General features: G+C 41.6%; 2 protein-coding genes across 11 annotated transcripts in view; both read right to left on the reverse strand.

Moving 5' to 3' along the window:
• EPS15L1 (epidermal growth factor receptor pathway substrate 15 like 1) overlaps nt 1-8011 on the reverse strand; it is a 61328-nt gene extending 53317 nt beyond the window's left edge. For 8 of the 10 annotated variants that reach the window (XR_009152727.1, XR_009152728.1, XM_058163195.1 and 5 more), the window contains exons 1-2: nt 7832-7894; nt 1972-2013 (exon numbers count right to left, since the gene is read on the reverse strand). Coding sequence is in view for 8 of the 10 variants with exons in the window: in XM_058163195.1 (XP_058019178.1) it covers nt 1972-2013; nt 7832-7885 (96 nt within the window). In the remaining 2 variants the exon portion in view is untranslated. Of the gene's footprint in view, nt 1-1971; nt 2014-7831; nt 7895-7929 lie in introns of those variants that run through there. The other 2 variants (XM_058163194.1, XM_058163192.1) reach the window with 1 other exon arrangement.
• A 580-nt stretch (nt 8012-8591) lies between these two features.
• On the reverse strand, nt 8592-23489 carry CALR3 (calreticulin 3). The gene is made up of 9 exons (XM_058162892.1): nt 23402-23489; nt 17126-17227; nt 15322-15525; nt 14855-14949; nt 14152-14361; nt 9707-9820; nt 9468-9611; nt 9217-9309; nt 8592-8732 (listed from the first exon to the last, which is right to left on the reverse strand). Exons 1-9 carry the CDS (start codon nt 23487-23489, stop codon nt 8592-8594), a joined length of 1191 nt encoding a protein of 396 aa, XP_058018875.1.
• Nucleotides 23490-23769: the final 280 nt, after the last annotated feature.

Below are 23769 nucleotides of genomic sequence, written 5' to 3' on the forward strand. Positions count from 1 at the left end.
ACTTCCTCACTATGGGCCAACCGTAAGATGGGGACTACTATATACATGTTTTGAATAAAAGCACCCTTAAGAAGTATCTTAACACATTCCTGAAGAGCCAGGTGGCGCAGTGGTTAGAATGCAGTACTGCAGGCTACTTCTGCTGACTGCTGTCTGGCTGCAATTTGGCAGTTCGAATCTCACCAGGCTCAAGGTTGACTCAGCCTTCCATCATTCCAGTAAAATGAGAACCCAGATTGTTGTGGGAAATAATGCTGATTCTGTAAACCGCTTAGAGAGGTCTGTAAAGCAGTATATTAGTCTGAGTGCTATTGCTGCTGCTATAGTAAGAACAGAACAAGCCAACAGAGGCCTAATTGCATTGGGAAATAGGACGTAGAGTTTGATTATTTATTTTATCCACTATTCTTTTCAATTTAGCTTTTAGCCTCATTAATTTGTATTATTAAAGTTTCTGATGATGTTAACAACCTCATAAGGCTGAGTACAATATAGATCTTTCTGACATGATGTAAATCACCTAATCTTATTTCTTTAATGCAAAAGTTTGGCATTCTAAAGTTTGGTTATTTTATAAATTGCAATAACTCTGGCTTGGTGCCAAAAGTTGTAATATCTCCTCTGACAAAGCTTTCTGAGTTGTTTACACTGAATTTGAAATTGAAGTAAATTTCTTTTGATTTGAAAATGCAGGAAATACAAGATTTCCCACATAATGGATTAAAGTTACGGATTGTGCTGAAAATATAATATGAAAGTCGAATGCTAATTTGTAGGGTCTGAGCTTGCCTTATTGTTGCTACGTTTTGATCTGAAGGTCGGATCTGTTACAGATGTACATGTTCTAGATTTGAGTTCTCAACATAGTAGGAGACTGTGGTAGGGCAGGGGTCTCCAACCTTGGCAACTTTAAGCCTGGAAGATTTCAACTCCCAGAATTCCCCAGCCAACAAAGCTGTCTGGGCAATTCTGGGAGTTGAAGTCCTCTAGGCTTAAGGTTGCCAAGGTTGGAGACCCCTGCTATAGGGGACCTCTTCCTTCATGGCCATCAAGCTCCAATCCCCAGGCTCAGTGGGGCTCACAATGCCCCTTGGCAGTCATTTTGTGAATTAAATAGTTCCCCTTTTATGGAAGAATCCAGAACATATCTCAAAATTTCAAATGCATCCACTAGCCAAAAAGTTTGAACACAAGTGATATATCAAAAGTTATGGATATCTTGCGTATAGGGTAAATGATCTATATAGTACTGGAACAACAGACCTATAATGGATTAAAGTAGGTAGACTGTTACTATACATTCAATACGTTTTCCCACCACAGTGAATCAAGGAAGAGGGTTTACAGGTAATTTGGTTATCTTCTGAACAACTTCATCTATGCCTGTGTAAATTCAAACAACTTTTTAACTTATACTTTGTGACCTATTGACAGGGCTTCATCAAAGCAATAGCATTACATGCTATTATATTCTATCATACGTGACATGAAGGCAGAATTCAGTACAATTCTAGTGTCTCAATGCATCAGCAGCATATTGATATATGTTATTCTTGCTTCGTTTACTACACAGTGCTATTTGCTTAGCATACAGCTTGTTCTTGGTTTTTTTCGGGGAACTAATTTAAATAGAGCAAACCATGATCCTTATTTCACTTTAAAAGAGTTTTGTTAGCCAGGTTCACTCAAAGGAAGATTCAAGGGCTGCAAGAAAAAGCTTACAAACTACAAATAGCCACCCAGACTCATGAATTTAAGATGGGCAGCTATATAAATTGACATCATAATAATACATAAATCAATGCTGCTTTTGTAATATTAAATGAACTTGTACATTTTGTATTCACTTTCTAATAGACCAGCACAATGTCTACAAAACACATATGCTGGGTGCCCATATTAGCCAATAGTTAAGAAAAAAGGCAAGGTTTCAAGGGAGAGAAAAGAAAAGAGGAAATTTAGCACACTTGCCTGCTTGTAATATGTCTCATACAGAGGATTACTGGCGGAGAGCTAGAAAAAAAGGGAGAAATGCAAGGTGAAAGTTATCCTTACCCACAGCCAGGTCTGCCCATCATAACGCAGAGTCCCCCCAAGGTTTCCGGACTGGGGGGAGAGGGGATAGTTCTGCATGAGGGGCAGGCAAGCACCCATGCGCACGCAGCTCCATTTGCATGCCTCCTACTCGCGCAAGGAAGGATGCACGCATGCTCTCCCATCTCTTCCATGACTCGGTTCCAAAAGGCTCAAGGCCTGGTAGTGGGCCGTGGCCTGGGGGTTGAGGACCCCTGCTTTAATGGGTCTGGCTCTATTTCTGCTTGGGATCTTCTAAAAATGCCCCAATGCCATTTCCCCCCCAAAGAAATGGCTCAATACAAGAATAGGCAGAGGTATGAATAAAGTTAAAAGGACTTGCAAAGGAAAGGCATCAGATCATTTGTAGCCAGCCAGAACACAAGGCCTAAAGATGCTGCCTACCATCTCAGCTTCTCATTTTCTGACTGCAATAACGTATCATTCACTTGCCCTCCAAAGAATTATCAATGGACAAACATTTTCTTTGTTTAAACAGACTCAAGGACAATTCAGTTGTTATAAAGGACTTCCCACTGCTCTCTAGTTTGAGTTCAGTCTAAATAACACCCAAAAGCAATATTTGGCTTTCTCTGAGAAAGCATACAGGAGCTGCATGGTGTACGTTCAGTAGTGGATGATAAGTATAGATAACGTTTTAAAAAAATATCAGTTACTGCACGTCCTTGTTATTTATTTCAGTTAATTTATAAGGAAAAGGAAAAGAAAGACAGCCACCTTGGTTGAGCTTAACAAAGATAGACTGAGACAACAAAGCATTAAGAAGCAGCTATCACTTAGAAACTGAACTACCAACATTTTTTTTCACAAGTTGAGGAGTAAGTCCTGAAACTCAGCATGGGAACAGAATGCTATTGAAACAAGAGAGGGAGAACATAGAAGTTCCACTCTCTCTTGTCCTCAATATACAGTGCTAGGATTCCATTATCACACAGTTCAGATAAAGTGCAAAACTGCCACAGAATTTCACCAAATCACTCATTCTGATATTGCTAAGTTACAGACATCCCCAAACAATGAATAAGTTTTACTTCTGCTTTCTGCACAATTGGTTGGTTGGTATGTAACTTCAGGTAGTCCTTGACTTATGGCCATATTTGAGCCCAACATTTCCATTGCTAAGTAAGACAACCGTTAAGTGACTTTGCCCCATTTTACAATTGCCTCAGTTGTTAAGTGAATCACAGCAGTTGTTAAGTTAGTAAAACTCTTGTTAAATGAATCTGGCTTCCTCATTGATTTTGCTTCTCAGAAGGTCGCAAAAGATGATCGTATGACCCTGGGACACTGCAACAGTCATAAATATGAGTAGTTGCCAAGGGTCTGAATTTTGATTATGTGACCACAGGGATATGGCAATAGTAGTGAAAAACAGTCATAAGTAAAAACAGGAAAACTGTATGAAAAACAGTCAAAAGTCACTTTATTCAGTGCCAGAGAACCTTGAACGGTCACTAAACGAATGGTTGTATGTCAAGGACTACCTATTTACACATATGCCTCTCTTCTAGAAACCAACTATATATATATTTGACTTCAGTTCTAATCGACTTCAGACAGCCTGACCAATTATTACCGATAATGGGAGTTGTGTCTAGATATGTCCTTCTGGAAAGTTTCAAGAACCTCAATTCAGGCTTAATTTGAATGCCTTTCTTTTATTCTTTTTTACTGTCTGAAAGGCAAACAGAACTCACAGTGTCTAAGGTAGTCCTGAAGAGCTATGCAGCTGTCTTCACGATTCCTTCATCGCCCAATGGGTAAAATAAAGGCTAACCACATGTCATGAATACCCATTCTGTTATACAGAACTGTGGCCTACCATTTGGTTTTAATGCTATGCAAAATCACCAACAATGTTTCCTCTGGTTTTCCAGCAAGAGACAGAAATCCAAATTTTATCTGCCTCGAAGGGTGGGAAAGACATGCAAGGTCAAAAGAGATTCTTTTTGCTCAAGACAAACGAAAAGCTGTAACTAACAGCTCTAATGAATGGGCAGCCCAGTACAAGTTCTCATCCTACAGAATTCTGGTGTTCAGCAACCAATTCTATTTCCCACAATGAGCGTGTGGTATCTTTGGCAATGTATGGAAGCTGTGATAGCTCATACAAAAGTGATCCACATAAACCCTCTTTAAGAACTGCCACTCAACAGAGCCTAGATCAGGGGTTCCAAAACTTTTCTATACCCCACACCCCTAGAATGCTTCTGATATATTCTCGCACCCTTTAAAAAAATAAATAATTATATGCATATAATTATGCATTTACACTATAATTTTGAAACTTCTAAACCCAAGTTTTCGCACCCCCTGGAATATCGTCTCGCACCCCAAGAGGGTTCGAGCACCCTTGGTTGGGAACCTCGGCTTAGATAAAAACTCCTCTTTATCTCTTTAATTGGCAGAATCTAGAGCAGCGGTCACCAACTGGTGGCCCACAAGAAAATTTTGGTGGTCCGCAGAAAAATTATTTGCATTTTTTATATTGCACTAAATCAGAGGTCCTCAAATTACGGCCACTGGGACAGATACGTGCAATGAACATTTGTGTTGCTGCAGAGTCTCCCTCTTTGGGGTCTTTTTGTGTGGGTCAGAGGGGGGCAGAAATTCCAACTTGGGGTCTGCTTCAGCCTTCTGGTGCTGGGCTTTGGGTGAAGGCTGGAGGGAAGTGCCTCTGGTGGAGAAGAGCCGGAGGGCCTTGTTCCAGTGGGACTGCATAATGGCCTGGAACTGGCTGACCATCTCAGCCCACTGAGCCTCCAGGCACCGCTACCTGGCTTTGCACTCCCACAGGTCTTCCCTCTGCTTGGAAAGCCTATGCTCATAGTCCTCAGTGAGGTGCTTCTACTGAGCCTCCTTCTCGGTCAGAGGAGTGGCTGGGAGGGGTGAGTAGAGGCTGGTGAGGTGCCTCTTGATGTGAGTGATATTGAGTTGGCCACGCCCACCCAGTCATGTGACCACCTAGCCACGCCCACACAGCCAGTCATTAGGCAGATCATATTAGTGGTCCGTAGGATTTAAAATCATGAATTTAGTGGTCCCTGAGGTCTGAAAGGTTGGTGACCCCTGATCTAGAACATCAATACATTCAGCATACGTGTGTAAACCTGCAGGGGAATACCATCAGAACACCAGAAAATGCCTTCTACAATCTATTATCAGGTAGATGAAAACAATTTGTAAGGCTGGTCTAATCAGGAGCAATATCTCAGCCTATCACCAATTTACATTATATCAGAAAAAAAAAATGGAGAATGGGAAAAAGGTCCACATTAAATAATAAAGATAGTCAAAGGATTCAAGGGGAAGGATATTTTGCCTGGGCCTCTTCCTCTACAGCACACAGCCTTGGAATTTACAAGCCAGAATGAGATGCGCCCAAAGCTTCCAGAAGCGCTTGGCTTCCAAACACCCTTTCTGAAAAGAGCAATTTATAACTGACTGGTTGTGCTTGACATCTGGGCTATGCGTGGTTCTGCGCTTTTCTGCAAGCAGAGCCAACATGGAGATGCTTTCTCTGCTAGACAGCAGCCATTAACTTTGCAGGAATACAAAACAGCCTGGGCAGAAGCAGCATTCAGGCTTCTAAGGACTTTGGGTCTGTGTCCAAAAAAGAAAACAGCACTTGGCATCAGGCATAGGATTCTCACTTGAACCAGAATAAGCTCAGAAGGGATGCTCTTAGCAACATTATTTATTAACATGCATGCAACAAATCTACTCTCTATCTATACGGGGATCGCTGGATTTTCTTTCCTATACATAGATCTCTGAATCAGCTTCCCTCCAAGAGAAAGATGTAAATGTTTCTTTTTCTGAGTACTCATGACACATTCCATATACCAGGGATCCCTCTGCCATCTTCCTTTGTGGCTGAATGTTTACTGTGTACTATTTCATTTGAAAAAAAAAAGGCTGATTAGGCCCAGTTACATCCTTAGAATAATTAAGCAACCTGTCTATTAGCATGACTGAATTTTTGCTCAAGAGGTCCTTAGTTAACAATTATCCCTAGGAACCTGTTCCTAGTTTTTGAAAGCTAGGAATGGCTGTAAATCAGCAATAGGGAGATATCTGGAGCCGGTACACAAAGTTCTAGATCTAACCAAGGCAAGAAAGGAACACATCAATCCTGGATTATGTTTCCCCATGTAACCCTACCAGTCATTTATGGGAGTTCATCATCCAGGGTTGCACAAAACCCCTCCCTTATTGTGACAGACTTTATCCGGTAGGGCAGCCAGCTCAGTGTCAGAGGCCTTTGTGTATTCTCTCCGGCCTTGCACTAATTTCCATTCCTTGCAACATTCCTCCAATCTGGTAAGGAAATTCCTCTGTGGCTGAAGCTGCCTAAGGAACTGAAACTTTCCTTGAACTTCAGTGCAGAATCCAGGCAGCTTCAAAAAGGCCATTGAGCCAATTTTAAATGGCATTTGAGTTAGGCTGCAGGTTCTGAGGCCATCAAAAAAGTTGTCTTCAACTATTGCGGACTATCTTCTCCAAAGAAGACTATCTTCTCCAAAGAAGCTCTCTCGGTACCACTTCTACAAATACATTCAGGTCCTCAAGACAGTAGTCTCCAAGGACTTTGCAATTATTGTATTTTAATCCCTAGCTCTTACTTTATGGGCTAACATGGGCTTTCAAATTTGGTGGCAGTGTGTAGCTTTTTACCAAATAACTTTATTATTTTTGGCCTTCTTTTACAAAATATATAATATTCCATATGCTATCATTTGACAATGTGATCCTCAGATATGTTTTAATTGCTTATATATCATTGTTAAATTGTTGGTTATTCAGTACGAAATATAAGCCCTAAAAATCCTCCTGCTTCCCCAGTTGGCCATTAAAACGCTGGAGAAAGCCGGGCGTTAGCTGTCAGATCTACAGCTTGACTACACCCATCTTTATCTGGAAATGATTTTTATTTGGCTTAATTTCTAGATTTCTATCAACAATAATGTTTTCCCAGAAAAGACACCCCTTGCTTGAATTGGTCCCACTTCAGTCTTTTGGTGCTGTACTGGGCTTCCCAAATTTCCCAGTGTTTATAAACCGAATCAATTCTCAATGTTTAGTTCTAGCTGGGTCTGTTGTATCTCTGCAAACATCCAAGCGCACAAACTGCATCATCTGGGTCCTACTTTTCTGGGAAAATATACTCCTGTGGCTAGATTTGGCAGCGCTTAAAACTCTTCAGCACCTATGAAGAATCTCTCCAAACACACACGCACACCCACTCCCGTACACAGGCAAAGGCAACGCATTTGTGCAACAGCGGTCCTTCAATCAAATCCCGGCCTAGAGGATTTGCAGCCCCTTTCTCGTCCTCCGCTGTAGCATCCCAGCCAGCTCTAGTCGCCGATAAGGTTCCTTTCCCAACAGCCCTGTGAGGTAGGCTGGGCTGGGTCACTTGGGTATTAAAAGAAGGGCTTCTCGGCCGTGGTCCTGAAGGGTGGCGGCGACGGGACCCTCCACGTCCCAGTCCTGGGGGCAGCCCAGCTGTCCCCCTCCGGGCTGAGCTGCCTGACCCCTTTTCCGCCGCCGAGGACGTCTGGCCTTCCCCGGTCCCTCCCGGTCAGCGCCCGACGCTCCGTCTCCTTTCCCGGGAAGGAAAAGAACGGGCGCCCCTCCCGCCCGAGAGACCACCTCCCATCAAGGTCGCGTGTTTTGCGGGGAGGAGGAGGAGGAGGTGGCTGCCCTCCACTCCCCGACTCCGCTTCTGACTCACGCCGGGGCTATCTCGGCTTTCTCGAATTGCGACCGCTCTTCCTCCCGCCGCCATTCTCCCTTCTCATCCCTCCGCCGCCCTTCCTCTGGGTTCCCTACCTGAGCGCCGCCGAGGGGGCCGAGCGCCGCCATCTTCCTCCTCCTCCTCCTCCTGGGAGGGGAGCGGCCAGAGAGGGACGGGGCGTGGCCACGAGAAGTACAGCAGCAGCGGCGAGCGCGGGGCTAGCGCCACCAAACGGCCAAACGAGGAAGCGCTGAAAGAATCCTCATCGCGGCGTCTCCTCCGAAGGTCCGCGGAGGATGCTCCGGGCCCCCCCTGGCCTGCTTTCCTGCTGGGAGGCGAGTCTGGCTTCCTTGCAGAAGGGCCGCCTGCGGTGTTGCAGCTGCTGCCTAGAAGACTTCCGAGGCTAGGAAAAGGGACGTTTCCCCCTTTTCCTCTTCCACTTTTTCATAGGAAAGATTTTTGGGGGTAATTCATAAATAGTAATGAGACACACACACACACCTTTCCTCATGCAACCCGGAGCCCCAGAGATAATTTGGGAGAGTTCATCGCATTTGCAAGGATGGGTGACTGGACTTGAAGGAGAGAAGGAAACGGAAGTCATTATAGACTGTCTTTGTCAACAATTCACTTTACTAAAAAAACCTTTTGATATCATTTTCAGCCTAAACCAGTTTTCCCCAAGGTATCTGTTTAAACAAACATGGTCTTAATATCTTCCTCTGTTAGCTCCAATTTAAATCCTGAGGGAAAAAAGTCAGAGCTCCTCCTTCTGTGCTACAATTCTCTCCGATTTGTTCTTTTGAGGTGATTTCTTTTTTGGCATCTTCTGGGTTTTTCTCTGTTTCCCTTTCTTTTCTTTCTTTATTTCTTTCTCGCTCATTGTCTGTTCCGGCTCCTGGAAATTTTAAATGGAAAATGAAAGGTCACCTTAGGAAACCTGGCTGTCATCTCAGATATCCAGCTGAGCAAATCTACTCCCTTGCAGGAATTTTCCTTGATCTGTTTCCTCCCAGCTAACCTAACATGACAACTGGAAGAACAAACTACAGGCAGAACAGGCTCTGGTTACAATGCCACGTGGGGCAGCTGCTGGCATTGGACAGAGCAAAGAGGCTCCCCCTTTATTTTCTCATCCAGGTGAGAAGACTGTCAGCATCCCATCCAGGTGTATTGGGAAAGTCATCTCAAGCAGCCTTGCTGTGTGGCCGAGGCTATTTTGGAAAGGCACCTGCAGAACAATCATAGTGGATTCCCTGTTCCAATGTCGGCCATCCAAGCAAAAATCACTCTTTGAGAAAAAGGTCAAGTAATAGAAGAACAATACAACCACAAAAGGAATCTACACCTTGGCTGCATTCTAGAGAAGAGATCATTCTTACCTTCGTTTTGCCCCACGTTTCATCGCCAAATTTCTTCGCATACTTTTCATCATCAGTGATCAAGAAATTATCAAAAATAGTTCCAGATCTCACCTGCAATTAAGGAACACAATAGTGTGTCTTTATATACATTTGAATCAATAGGTCTGTGTTGCTAATTTTTTTCTCATGCAGACACAGGAGTCTGCTCACTTCAGCCATTGAAGACGGCACAGTAACTAACGTACAAATCAGGAAGAGGCCCAACTGACCTGCCAAAGATCTAGACCAATGACGCTGATGTTCTCATAGACAGAAATGCTTGGGTCTGGCACATACTCAGGATTCGCAATCTGGGGATGGGGCCAAATGCCTTTGTAGTTGGGATTTGGGATTTTCCTGGGCCGCCACTCCCCCTGAAATAAACCAAATGTTCTTGGTTTATGGCTGCCCAAATGGCCACCCAATTCCTCAAAGTTCACTCCAAAACAAGGAAAAAGTGGCGCCATACTCTGTAGAGAGGATTCTTGAGCAGAGGAGGTTGCCAGGTGCCCTGTGCTGCATCATCCCAGTCTTTAGGTTTTTCAGCGCTGTTGTCCACAATGTATTCATCAATATCCCAATCCTATCACAGGGATGGGGGGAAAAATGAAAGGAAAGCAAAATGAGCAACTCCTAATGTTGTGGCTCCCATTCATTACAGATCACCATATAGTACATTATGAGGTCTTTTTGGAAGGGTGTGTGTGTAATAGTATCATGGTGATTTGCTACAGCCATCTTTTAATATGTCTTTTTCAAACTCCCAGCTCTGAAATTCACTGGAGATCTCCTACCCAATTCCTAACCAGACCTGATCCTGCTAAACTTCTGAGGCCAGTCAAAGCACATTGAGTCCTACCAGTTGCTCTACCATATACAACCAAGTAAAGGTATTTGATTCGCAAGACAAAATCAGTTTGGCAGCCCATCAAGAGTTAGCAGCTCCATTGGAGGGAAGAGAGCTGTTTTTGTGCTCAGGGCTTTTACACGTAAGCCATCAGGCAGTAATAGGAGCTTATAGTGCTCTCTTTGGAGGCGATAAGCACTGGCAAATTATACTAGTGCTAGAGTTAACCTGTGCTACAAAAATTGAAGTGGCCACTAGAGAACAGAAAAGGTAATTGTTCTCTGTAGCTCTCTGCTGCCATCAAGAGGTTGGTTTGGTCACTTTGCACTGCGACTGATGGTTGCTCACCTGAGTCTTTTTGCCTATTGCTTTGCCTTGACAGGCCATAAGTAAACAGCTAGATTCCTCTGTAGGTGGCATGCTTTGTAGCACAGCACAATTAGTTTGATTATTCTGAAGCCTGAAGGTGTAGCTGGGTCCCCATCCCCAGATGTGGGTTCTACCACATCTGCCTTGATTCTAGTCACACCAGTCTCCAAATACCTTAAGCAAATTTAAATCTTCAGGGCCAGATTAGTTGACCCCTAACACAAAACAGGGATTTTATGATTTACATGCAAACAAAGCTCTGAGAAATTCTGAAGAATAGATGTCACAGGAATATAAACTCATTTATAAAGCAAGACAGAAGAGCCAGGAAAGTAAAGACTGATCTGCCCAATTGCAATTCCATGTTAATAAGAAATAAATTTGTTACAGTTATATGGAAACCAAAACATAATGCTTAGTAAGAGGTAGTGCAGATTTGCCAAGAAAAAAACCCCCTGCATTTTTACAAAAATCAGTTACTAGCTAATTTTTTTACAAATATTATTTACATAATTTATCTTAGAATTTGTAAAGCAAAGGTCAAAGTCCTTTTTGTATCCCAGTAGGCCAACTGACTAACTGCCCATGAAGAAGACTCAGAGGCTGTAGCCAATCCAGAGTGCAGATAGTCATCGGTGCGTCTTGTGGCATATCTCTGCTGCCTGAGCTACAGTATTTAGCTTCCAGGTGGAATTAATCTCTCTGTGTGTGTACAAATATACACATGTTTTTCATTTTTAATATTACTCACCCATCCCAGTTATTTACTGAGGTATTTATTGGCTATTTAAATAAATTCAAGATGTGGTTATCATCCATAGTATAAAATCCATCATGGTATAAGGTAGTGATGGTTAATCTTTTTGGTGCCGAGTGCCCAAAGTGTGCACAAATGCACCTGTGCGTGCCCAGAACCCCAAAATGCAACGCGAGTGCCCCTCTGTGCATACACCCCTGCCCCCATGCATGCGCCCCCTGCACATGCACTCTGCCCCCCCCCCCGTGCCGTTTTGGCTTCCAGGTTGGTGCAGGAAGCTTTCTAGGCCCAAAACAGGGCACGGGAGGACCTTGTACAGCGCCCCCAGGCCCCATTTTGGCTTCCAGGTGGGTGCAGGAGGCCTTCCAGGCCCAAAATGGAACACAGAGAGATGCACACACGCAAACCCCCAAAATGCAATGTGAGCAACCCCCGTGCACATATCCTGCCCCCCCCGCATGCGCGGCAGAGACCCGAAGACCAGCTGGCTGGCAGGAGGCATGCACGCATGCGCGGTAGAGCTGGGCTGGGCCGACGACTGCCGTGCCAGGTGACATGGCTCTGCACGCTGCTTCAGGCACATGTGCTATAGGTTCGCCATCATGGGTATAGGACTTAGCTATTTGAGAAACCTCACTCATTTCCATCGTTTCTGCCTACCCTGTAACAATGGACAGAGAGTGGGTGTGCTGTGGCTCCCATCCCAGCGCCATCTGATGGGAACTAGATGACACGCTTTCTCAGCTCTAGGGCCTATCCCTCTGCAAGAGTATCTCCCAGATGGTTTGAACAGCCCTCATCCTTCTGTTCTTTTAATTAAACCTGATAGCCTTCCATAGGCACTGGGATAGGTAGGGATATATGCCCATCTTGAATGAGATTATTTTAATGGCTAGGATATGATTGCTCCCTCACTATAGCTTCCTTGCATTATTCCTTTTTTATTGTTTTATAGATAAGATGTCATTGTGGGTTGACATTATAAAGTCTATAAAACTTAATTCTAAATAAATCAATCAGCATAGTTAAGAATTTAAACATAAGTAAAACCTGATTAACATAACGATCTTTCACATCTTTCTAAATTGCAACAGGAAGGAGACCAGGGTACAACTCTGTAAGAAGTACATTTCATAATATGAAGGCAACCATTGAGAAGGCGGATGATCTAGTCTTTATCATCCAAGCCCCTGAACATCATTGCTGGTGCAGAAATACCATTTCAGATTTAATGCATCTTCCCTGCAGATAGAACAGAACAGAACAGAATAGAATTTTATTGGCTAAGTGTGATTGGATACACAAGGAATTTGTCTTGGTGCATATGCTCCCAGTGTACATAAAAGAAAAGATACGTTCATCAAGGTACAACATTTACAACACAATTGATAGGATGAAGTTGCCCACCAATGCTGGCACAAAGAAAAGGGAACGTGCATATCAGCAGCTACCCATTCTTCTTTGGCATGCCCTTCCACAAAAAGGACAAAACTTATAAGACCTGCTACATGTGTTTCCTACTAGAAAAGGTACATGTTGGGTTTTCCTGTTCACCACTCATGCACCTTTTTCTATAAAGGAGGAAACAAGAATGGTGATTCTCCATTCCTAAGCAAATTTATCAAATTCCTAAGCAAATAAAAGGATGCTAGTGGGTGAATGGCTATGGTTTTCCCAGTTGCAATGTATGGCTGTGAAAGTTGGACCATAAGAAAGGCTGAGCGCTGAAGAATTGAGGCCTTTGAACTCTGGTGCTGGAGAAGAGTCCTGCGAGTCCCTTGGACTGCAAGGCGAACAAACAAGTCAGTCCTAAAGAGATCAACCCTGACTGCTCTTTAGAAGGCCAGATCCTGAAGATGAAACTGAAATACTTTGGCCACATAATGAGAAGGAAGGACTCACTGGAGAAGAGCCTAATGCTGGGAAAGATTGAGGGCAAAAGAAGAAGGGGATGACAGAGAACGAGGTGGCTGGATGGAGTCACTGAAGCAGTAGGCATGAGTTTAAATGGACTCCAGAGGATGATAGAGGACAGGAAGGCCTGGAGGAACGTTATCCGTTGTCAGACACAACTTCGCAACTAACAACAAGTGGGTGAATCTTTTAAGGAGTGGGGTGGCCTTTTCTTCCTTAACTCCTCAATCTGCATATTATTTCACCTACCAGGCAAATGAAGGTTTGGATCTGATTCCTAGAGCAGACCTTTCATCTATACAATCTATTATTAATATAATATACCACATGATATGATACAATATTAATGTAAAAAAATGGGTGGATGGGATTTTATCAAATTTGCAGTTGACACAAAATTTGGAAGACAACCGGGGGGGGGGGGGGGGCTGACCTGATCTTGACAGAATGAACATTAACTGAAGTCAACAATAATTTGGAGAGACGAATTCAAATGAGAGCAATGGTACATACATAGCAAAAGGATCTCAGGATTGTAGATCATCAGTCATATTAAAAAGATCTAAGGACTGTTCAGACCCTCACAATCTGAACAAAAGGGTGTGATGTATAGTTTCTATCTCATGAGAAATAATGACTCTCTGTAGCACTAATCTATTGTAAGTTATTTGGCACACTGAGTCCAGTTGTGGATGCTATACTTAAAAAATTGAATGAACTTGGTGAAGAACAACAAAAATTTGTCAGCATCTCCTAGGTGGGAACACTGAAAGTACTTTCAGCCTGAGAAGACCTAATGGCATTTTTTTAAACCTTCAAAAGGCTATCCCTAAGATGAAAAATGCTTATGCTCTGCTCTCACAAAGCCCTACATTACAAGGGAATCGTGTTTGATCAAATGTCAAGACAACTATTTTAATCATAAAATCCATACACTCTCCTTGGGCTAGCCATTTTTTGGGGATGCCCTTGCTCTGGATTTTTCACATTGGACAGGGGATTGTCCACTTCCATCCTAGAGCATCACCTCTGGCTTAGTGTCCTCTGGATCATCAATTTCAGCTTGATCATCCCAATCCTCTGGTTTCTTCACTGCTGGATCATTTATTCTCCTTGGTGGCAAGAAGTCCCAGTCATCTTCTAAAATGCCTATTGTCACCATTTTATTATCAATTTTCACTTTATACGTGTGATCTGGTTTTAAAACCAGTGTATATAGGTGTGTGAATCCATCCACCTAAATAAAATGTGGAAAAAGATAAATACTGGTTTGTTTCAACACCTTCAGTAAGACTAATTTTAGACAGGGGGCCATAATAGTGTGTAGTAACACCACATAAGTCTAGTAAATGTGTAAACTATTCATACAACGTTTGCTCTCTGTAAATGTCCATAGGATGTTAAGTTTACCATATAGAAGTTTTAACCAAATAGCACCTGTATTGTTTACTGTACAAAATATCACTTCCGTGTGGTTTGTCTACTAAAGCATATTGCACTGAAAAGTATTTTTGAGTCATGCATGACTCCTTAAAAGTATATGGGCATATGAACATAGTTTTCTTGGGAACAAATTATATTCTTCCATGCCTTTTTTTTTCAATTTCCCAGTTTAGCTTACAAACTTGGTACTCTCTTATTATAGTTAACTGACATCTTTTATCTGAGTTTGATGGCTCAGATCAGAATATTATGGATCACAACTTTTAATTATGTTTTTTTATACTTACTTTGCAGCGAATTTGTTTCTTAACAGGATAAACTTTGTTCTTGTAGTTTAAAATAATGTGGACTTTCTTTGTATCAGAACCACATATATCAGGCCCTGAAACAGATAACTAAGTTTGCTTTTTTGTATTATTTAAAGTACAGAAAATGCCTCAGATTATTTCAGATTGATAAAATCTTTGACCTTCTAAAAATAATGAAACTTTCTTCCTATCTCCAGTAATAAGTGCAGATAAAAATGTAAGAATCACAACTATCAGGATCTTCTGTGATTAAAGCTCCTGATATAAAAGCTAAAAGAGAGCTCTGGAAGTATTTTAGTCAAATTTATCATAGATGAATTTTAATAAGTAATTATAGCTTTATACTTCTACCTAGGATTTCCCCTTATAAATTTTGGGTCTTAGTGCAAAAAGTTAGTGCCGATTTTGTTACACAATTTTAGGCAAGTTTATCAAAAGCAACTCACCAAACATGATGTAGTAAAGAGATTCCCCACTCATATTCTTTTGGTTCAGATTGGAGGGGAATAATTTCACATAACCACCACCACAGTCAATTTTCTGTTCATGCTTTACTGTATACTGAATTACCAATGATTTCCCCTTGTTGCTGAATGGTTTAAATCGTGATGAGATGGCATAAAACTTTACATTTTCACTTGTCTGCAGACCTAGAGTATATGAGAAATCATTTCACACAGACACCAAAATTGTAAATAAAATTAGCCAAAGTGCTTTGATTATCATAATAATTAGAAAACAATAAAAGCATAACAGCTGTCCCTAGCATGGGGAAGAGAAAGAGAACCCAAATATTGGACACTTATATTGGAAATAGAGAATAAATCTTTTTAAACCTTCACGTTCTATGTTAAGATAAAATCAGTGGTGGGATTCAGCCAGTTCGCACCACTTCTGGAGAACTGGTTGTTAACTTCTGAGCAGTTTGGCAAACTGGTTGTTGGAAGAAATCATTAGGGCAGAGAACTGGTTGTTAAATTGCTTGAATCCCACACTGGATAAAATGGTATCTTTATCTAGATAACAATACAAAATCTGAGCAGGGTTAGGCAATAAATAAATAAATGAAGGGAGGGAGGATAAGTATTCAAGCAGAATAACAGAATAAGTGATTAGATTAACAGAGTTGGAAGGAACTTTGAACTGTAGGTCATCTAATCTAAACCCCCCACCCCCCAAGCAGGAGCTCCTATACCATTTCTGACAAATGGCAGTCCAGTCTCTTCTTAAAAGCTTCCAGTGATGAAGCTCCCACAACTTCCAAAGGCAAGCTGTTTGATTGGTTGATTGTTCTCACTGTCAGAAAATTTCTCCTTATTTCTAGGGTAAATCTCTCCTTTATTAGTTTCCATCCATTATTCCTTGTCTGGTCTTTGGGTGCCTTGGAAAATAGCTTGACCCCTTCCTCTCTGTGGCAGCCCCTCAAATATTGGAACATTGCTATCATGTCTCCCCTGGTCCTTCTCTTCATTAGACTCGCCATGCCCAGTTCCTATAACAGTTCTTCATATGTTTTAGTCTCCAGTCCTCTAATCTTCTTGGTTGTTCTTCTCTGCACTTTTTCTAGTCTCAACATTGGTGTGGGGACCAAAACTGGTGCAGTATCCTAGGTGTGGTCTTACTGAGGCTTTATAGAGTGGTATTAGTACCTCACTTGATATTGATTGTATCCCTCTGTTAATGCAATTTAGGATTACACTGGCTTTTTTGGCTGCCGCTGCACATTGCTGACTCATATTTAACTGTCCACTAAGACTCCAAGATCCCTCTCACAGTTAAGCCTGGTTTCACCCAGTCCATATGTGTACTTTTGGTTTTTCTTGCCTGTGTAAGACTTTACTTTTCTCTACATTGAATTTTATTTTGTTAGATACGTTGGAAGGGACCTTACAGTCTTCTAATCCAACCCCATACTCAAGCAGGAAACCCTGTAACATTTCAGACAATGATTGCCCATGTCCAATCTCTTAAAAAATTTCCAGTGATGGAGTACCCAAAACTTCTGGAGGCAAGTCATTCCAGCTAGCCCCATTTGTGTACATAGGACATGCCGAAGACTATGAACCTGAATTTAGCAGAAATGACCTCTGACTTAGAACCAAGGACAGAAGACAATAGCATACTCTCATGACTGGCTCTTAGTACTTATAATCTCAGTGTGAACTTTAAAAAAATCTTCTAAGTAACAGAAATATATCCAAATGACGAGCATCCATATAAATAATTATGAATTTTATATTAACACCAAACCTTTGTCTGCTTCACGATCGCCATAAAAATTTCCAGCTGTCAACCTAAATTTTCCATAGTTGGATTTATGCTGAGAGACCACCCATCTCTCCTTCCATTTTGCTGTTAACAAAAATGAAAATATTTGTCACCAAATGGAACTATTGGTAATAGCAAGGCAAGAACCAGAAACAAAACCAGAGACAGACAAAACATACAGTAAATACAATACATAAAGGCCAGAGGGCTAATTATAGGTATAAAAAGTTGGAGTGGATAGATAACACATACATATTATATGATCAAAAGTATTACATATATGTACATATGCACCTAACCCTGTACAGGCAGTCATTGCAAATTTGGAGAAAAATCAGATTAAAATGTCAAGCACTCAACAAGTAAAAAACATAAGACATGGAAATGGAATTCAAGAATAATGCTTAGATGCTTAATAGTCCTAAAATCAGCAGTGACTCTTTTGATGAAAAGAAACGAGAAGTTAAACAAAGGCTACAACCACAAAAGATTTTTGGTCATCCACAAGACCACTTAACATGACTTTCCTGCTGGAAGCGGTTACAACTGCTACAAACTAGTTGGAAATCATCTATTCAGTAGAGATAGAAGAAAAAAATGGAAGTCATAGCTGATTGCAGGGATCATATTAAATTATTTTAGAAACATTGTAACAATATGTATGATACTTATTTAATTCCAGGGGTCTCAGTTGCTCTATTACATTATACAATATATAATATACACAAGAGATCATAAAAGGGTTGAACAATGGAGTCCTTGGTGCTCTCTGAGATGGTTGTTTGCTTGCAGACATTTCATCACCCAACTAAGTAATATCATCAGTGGAGGTGAGTGTGTAGTTTGCTCCCTGTTTATATGTAATAGCTTGCTTGGCCAGTTTTGGTGTAGAGTGTTGCTTTCTCCTCAATAGTTCCTTGTTTAGGGTTTTATTTTCTGCTTATTTGCCTAGGGTTAATCCTTATTTATCTGGGCTGAGAGGATATGTTTTGGTCTTTTTGTTTCCTTCATAGTTTTTTAATCGTCTCTTGAATTGTGTGTAAATATGGTTTATTTCTATGTATCCAGTGAAGGCTTATTTGTTTGAATGCCCAACTTCCAGGAATTCCTCAGCATTTTTGCATTTAGCTTGGTCTAAGTTGTTCACAGTTTCCTAATTGAGTCAATTAAAAAGCTAAAAGGAAAAAAAAAAGTAGAATACATCCTCTCCAGCAGCCAACACAGATAAACCGGGATTAACTCCAGGCAAACAATCAAGCAGAAAACCACATCCCCATCAAAATTGACAGGGAAAGCTACTGTATGTAAACAAGGAGCAACCCATGCTCACTGCACTGATGTTACCTAGGTGGATAGTGAAATCTCTGCAAGCAAACAACTAAGCTCAGAGAGCAGTAAGAACTCCACTGCTGTATCATCCTAAAGATCTACGTGACAAATAATATTTACACGGTGATTTATTTTTCTTTTGTTTTGGAGATTTATTTATATTTTAATTGTTAACTATTTAGCCAATCAGCAAATCCTTTAATAATGAACAAAAAAATCCCTGCAAAATGGAATATGTGTGAAAGCTTTTTAAATGAATAAAAACCTAGATTGTACTATCTCTGGATGGGGCTACTGCATATTTGTGTTATTACATTAATGGATGGCCAAAGATATTGGTTTACAACCTCTACTTTGTCAAAGATAAAGAGCCGGTTTAGCTCTGCCTGGTAAGGCCTGTTATTAAGAACACAAAGCCTGCAATTACTGCAGGTTCGAGCCCGGCCCAAGGTTGACTCAGCCTTCCATCCTTTATAAGGTAGGTAAAATGAGGACCCAGATTGTTGGGGGGGCAATAAGTTGACTTTGTAAATATATACAAATAGAATGAGACTATTGCCCTATACATTGTAAGCCGCCCTGAGTCTTCGGAGAAGGGCGGGGTATAAATGTAAACAAACAAACAAAAAATAATGGCTGACAACTTCCACTTCTCAAGGAAACCTAATTTGCTGTGAAATAACTTGAAACTGACACAAGTAAATGTCATCCATCATTATTCTATAGCCAATAAAGTACCCATGCTTTTGATTATGATTTAACGAATTCTTGAAACAATAGAACAAATGAAAATTGCATGAACATAATTATCTGTATTCCTAATATTTTGTAGCACACTCAATATTTTTGAGGCAATAACTGCAATCAAGATTTTCTGTAGCTCTGAATAATTTATCACATTCTTCTTGAGCTATCTTCTTCTCTAATTGTCTTAGGTCTGATGGCTTTCTCCTTCCAACTGTTTCAGCTCTTTCCATAATGTTCTATTGGATTCAGATCAGGATTCATAGAAGGCTACTTCAGAACAGTCCAATGCTTGCTTTTCAATCATTCTTGGGTCCTCTTAGATGTACCACATGTTGTGGGGCATTATCCTGCTGGATGAGCATGACCTGTGGCTGAGAGAGTTTTCTTATTTCAATGTGCCCTGAACAGATTCAAGCCCGGAAAACATTATACAGTTATAGTGGTTGATTGATTGATTGATTGATTAATGAATGAATGATGGGAGCCCCTTCCATATCTTAATAAGGATGGTAGTATTTCTTTAAAAACATTTTTTCTTCTGTAAATAGAGGTGGTGTGACATACCCAAAAGCTCTAATTTGCTTCACCTGTTCAAAGGAGGTTCTTCTAGAGAGGCTGTGGCTTGTCAACATACATTTTAGCAAACTCCGGTCTGCCTTTTTCATGTCTCTTTCTTTCAGAAGTAGGGTCTTCCTGGGTCTTCTGCGATGGAGCCACTTTCAATCAGATGGTGACAGAAATCAACCAAGGTGTTTTGAAGATCCTCCATTCATTGACCCTTCTGTTCAATCTTGTCAACTTTCCTCTTTCAGCCATGATCCAGGAGGTTGGCTAAGGTGCTAGGGACTTCAAATTTAAATTTCTTGATAATATTAGCAAGAACAGTTACAGGATCATGAGGCTCTTTCGAGATGGTTTTACAGCCTTTACCATGCTTGGCTATTACTGTACCTTCTTCCTTTCCTCCTGGCAACTCTTAGCTTTTCTAGTCTTTATTCACTAAGTTGTACACAATGACAGAAAATACCTGAGTACTTGCCTCTGTTCAAACAGGCTGAATGATGAGACGAAAGGCAGCTATGATACTAATAAAAGTAAATAGTTTCCTTGAGATCACTAAAGTCCAGGATATTTTATCTTTTAATGGTACCAGTAATTATGTCCACACCATTTTCATGCAATTATTTACAAATATATGTTTAGTGATCCATCAAAAGCAAAGTGTCAGTTCTATTATGGATATAAAATAAAGAATGCCATTTACTTCTGTCAGTTTCAACTTACTTTACCATAAATTGGGATTCTTTGAGGAAAAATTGGAGGGGTATCAATACTTTTGGCTGTGTCTCTATAACCTTTTTGATAACTCTCCTTTCACAAACTACCGGTATGTGCCAGATTGGGAAGTAATATTTGATCCCGTATCACAGAGGGAACACCATCCCCTCCTTGTCCGCTATCTTAATCCTTCCGCCTTTTGCACAATATCACATCCATCACATTTAGGCTAGGGTAAATGGTTCTCCAGCCTTTGCAGCCCCAAATCCAATGACTTCATTTACAGGGGCAGGGTGTTTAAAAACCATGTTTACCTAATGGAGAATTTAATGTAAATACTATTTCGGCACTGTTTGAACGTCTTCCCTTTTCATACCAAGCTTTAACATGTAAAAGACTGTGGCTGAGTTCCTATGGCATCCATAGACAAGTCAGCAAAGAGCTAGTACAGGTAATCCTCGACTTACAACAGTTTATTTAGTGACTGTTCAGTTACAATGGCACTGACTTATGACTATTTTTCACACTTAATGACCATTGCAGTATCCCTATGATCATGTGATTTATATTTGGCTGCTTGACAACTGGTTCATATTTATGATGGTTGCAGTGTTCCAGGGCCATATGATCCCCATTTGCAACCTTCTGACAAGCAGTCAATGGGGAAGCCAGATTTACTTAGCAACCATGTTACTAACTTAACAACTGCTGCAATTCCCTTAGCAACGTGACAAGAAAAGTCATAAGATGGGGCAAAATTCACTTTAACAAATGTCTCTTAGCAACATAAATTTTGGGCTCAATTTGGTCATAAGTCGAGGCCTATATATATATATATATATATAATTTTTTTTTCTGAGGTTTTCGCGGGTGTTTGTATGTAGGTTTTTGGTTATTCGGGTTTTCTCCCGCGTAAAATTGGAAGTGTCCTAGAAGCACGAAGCTGTAAACACCTAGCCTGAAGATGACAAATGGGATTTCGTCGAAACGTCGCCAAGACACTTCCAATTTTACGCAGGAGAAAACCTGAATAACCAAAGACCTACATACATACATACATACATACATATATATATGTTTTCTGAGGTTTTCACGGGTGTTTGTATGTAGGTCTTTGGTTATTTGGGTTTTCTCCCGCGTGTCATTCTCCTAGAAGCACGAAGCTGTAAACACCAGCCTGAAGATGACGAATGAGACTTCGTCGAAACGTCGGCAAGACACTTCCAATTTTACGCGGGAGAAAACCCGAATAACCAAAGACCTACATATATATATTCGTAGATTTTCACGGGTATAGGTATGTAGGTCTTGGCATATTCGGGTCTTGTCCCGTGTAAGGTTGAGAGTATCTTGGCGACGTTTTGACGAGGTCTCACTTGTCATCTTCAGGCTAGTGCTTACAGCTTCATGTTTGTGCGAGCAAAGCGCGGTCGGAGCTGCTGTCTTTCTATAAATACTGGTGGGGAGGTGTGGAGTGCTGGCTTTGTTGCTATAGGTGGGTTGGTTGGCTGTGTTGTTACATCTTGATTGGTTGGTGGAATTGATGTTTGCAGATTCGTTGGCTGTTTCGTAGCATCCTGTCTGTGTGTGGCCTTGTTGTGTGCCCATTGATCTTCTGTGTTGTATCAACCTGGGTAATGGGGTGTCTGGTAACATCCTGAGCTCTAGTGTTGTGGCAACCTGAGTCTTGTGCTGTAACATCCTGGATGGTTGGTTATGTTGTAACATCCTGAACTTTAGTGTTGTAACCTCTTGAGTTCTGTGATATAATGTCCTGAGCAGATGGCTGTGATGCAGCATCCCTGCATCCCTGAGTCCTTCGGGAGATAGGGCGGTATACAAATATGAATAATAAATAAATAAATAAATAAATAAATAAATCCCGGGTTTTGGTTTGGCTTCGAGTTTGAGATCTTGTCATGTGTTCATGGCGTGTGTCAGTTTGCTTTATGTGGGGATCGGAGAGGGGTGCAGCAGCTGGTGGTGCCAATGTGGTTGGCTTCTGAATGGTGGTTGTATTTCGTCTGTGGGATGGGTTTGGGTTTGAATCTGGTGAGGATGATTGGTGGTGGTGTCATGTGTTATCCTGGGTCCAGTGTCAGTTTTTGTGGCTAGGACTCGTTTGTTGACTAGGGCTGGTTTCCAGATGTCTGGTAGGCGGGAAGTATTGTCACGTTTGTTCATGTTGTGGGGGTGTTTCTCTATTTCGATGGCTTCCATAATTATTCTCTTGTTGTAGTGTTCAGTTTTGGAGATTAATTTGGTTCCTTCAAAATCAATTTCATGTCCTGTAGTTTTAAGGCCAGACCACGTTGGCACCAACCAGCTGCTGCACCCCCTGCCACAACACTAGAGCTCAGGATGTTACCACAAAGCCCATTACCCAGGTTGATACAACACAGAAGACCAATGGGCACACAACTAGGACCACATATACACAGAGGATGCTACGAAACAGTCAACTAAGCTGCAAACATCAACTCCACCAACCAATCAAGATGTACAACCTGCCTACAGCAACAAAGCCAGCACTCCCCACCAATATTTATAGAGAGACGGCAGCTCCGAATACGCCAAGACCTACAGATAGATAGATAGATTCGCTCATGTTCAGTGTGGCTATTAACTTCGGTTGGGTTCTTATGACTCAGCACGTTGCCCTAACTCAGGGGTCTGCAAACTTGGCTCTTTAAGACTTGTGGACTTCAACTCCCAGAGTTCTGGGAGTTGAAGTCCACTAGTCTTAAAAGAGCCAAGTTTGCAGACCCCTGCCCTAACTCAACTCCTAGACTCATTTGTAGCCCAAATGGGCAACCCTTAAAATAGCTTAAGGAATTATTTCGCCCAAGTCACTTGCCGACCTGACCCCGCCCCTTCCCCCGCCCTTGCTGCTGCCGCCACCACCTCCGTCCAGAAACTGCTCCCGGAAATAGACCGTGCCATGGACTGGCAGAGGCAGAGCTAAAGCCAAAATCAAGATGAGCGATTCCATCGAAAGAGAGCAGAGAATAATTATTCCTGAGGCAACGGCTGCCGGAGGCCAACTTCCGGTTCCACGCGCATTCAGAAATATTCCCTCGCTCCTAATTGCTTATTTTCCCGCATTTTTCGTCGGGGAGGGATGCTCATTGGGTGTCATTAGGCATCCTTTCTCTAATTGGTCTTTGGCCTTCGAGCGCCGCCCCTCGCTAACTACTAGCGCATAGGTTCTTACGCGACACCGCTTCGCTATCGGCTTTTAACCTCCCGGCCAATGAGGGAGTCCTGCAAGG

This window comes from Ahaetulla prasina, chromosome 1, assembly GCF_028640845.1.
Source record: "Ahaetulla prasina isolate Xishuangbanna chromosome 1, ASM2864084v1, whole genome shotgun sequence".
NCBI classification, from domain to species: domain Eukaryota; kingdom Metazoa; phylum Chordata; class Lepidosauria; order Squamata; family Colubridae; genus Ahaetulla; species Ahaetulla prasina.

Excerpts from the sequence above, each read along its gene's own strand:
- CALR3 (XM_058162892.1), bottom strand. The coding sequence starts at position 23,489 with ATGGAATCGCTCATCTTGATTTTGGCTTTAGCTCTGCCTCTGCCAGTC. Across the intron at positions 17,228-23,401 it reads GGAGCAGTTTCTGGACGGAG|CAAAATGGAAGGAGAGATGG; the intron begins GTGGTGGCGGCA and ends TTTTGTTAACAG. Across the intron at positions 14,362-14,854 it reads AGAAACAAATTCGCTGCAAA|GTGGATGGATTCACACACCT; the intron begins GTAAGTATAAAA and ends CATTTTATTTAG.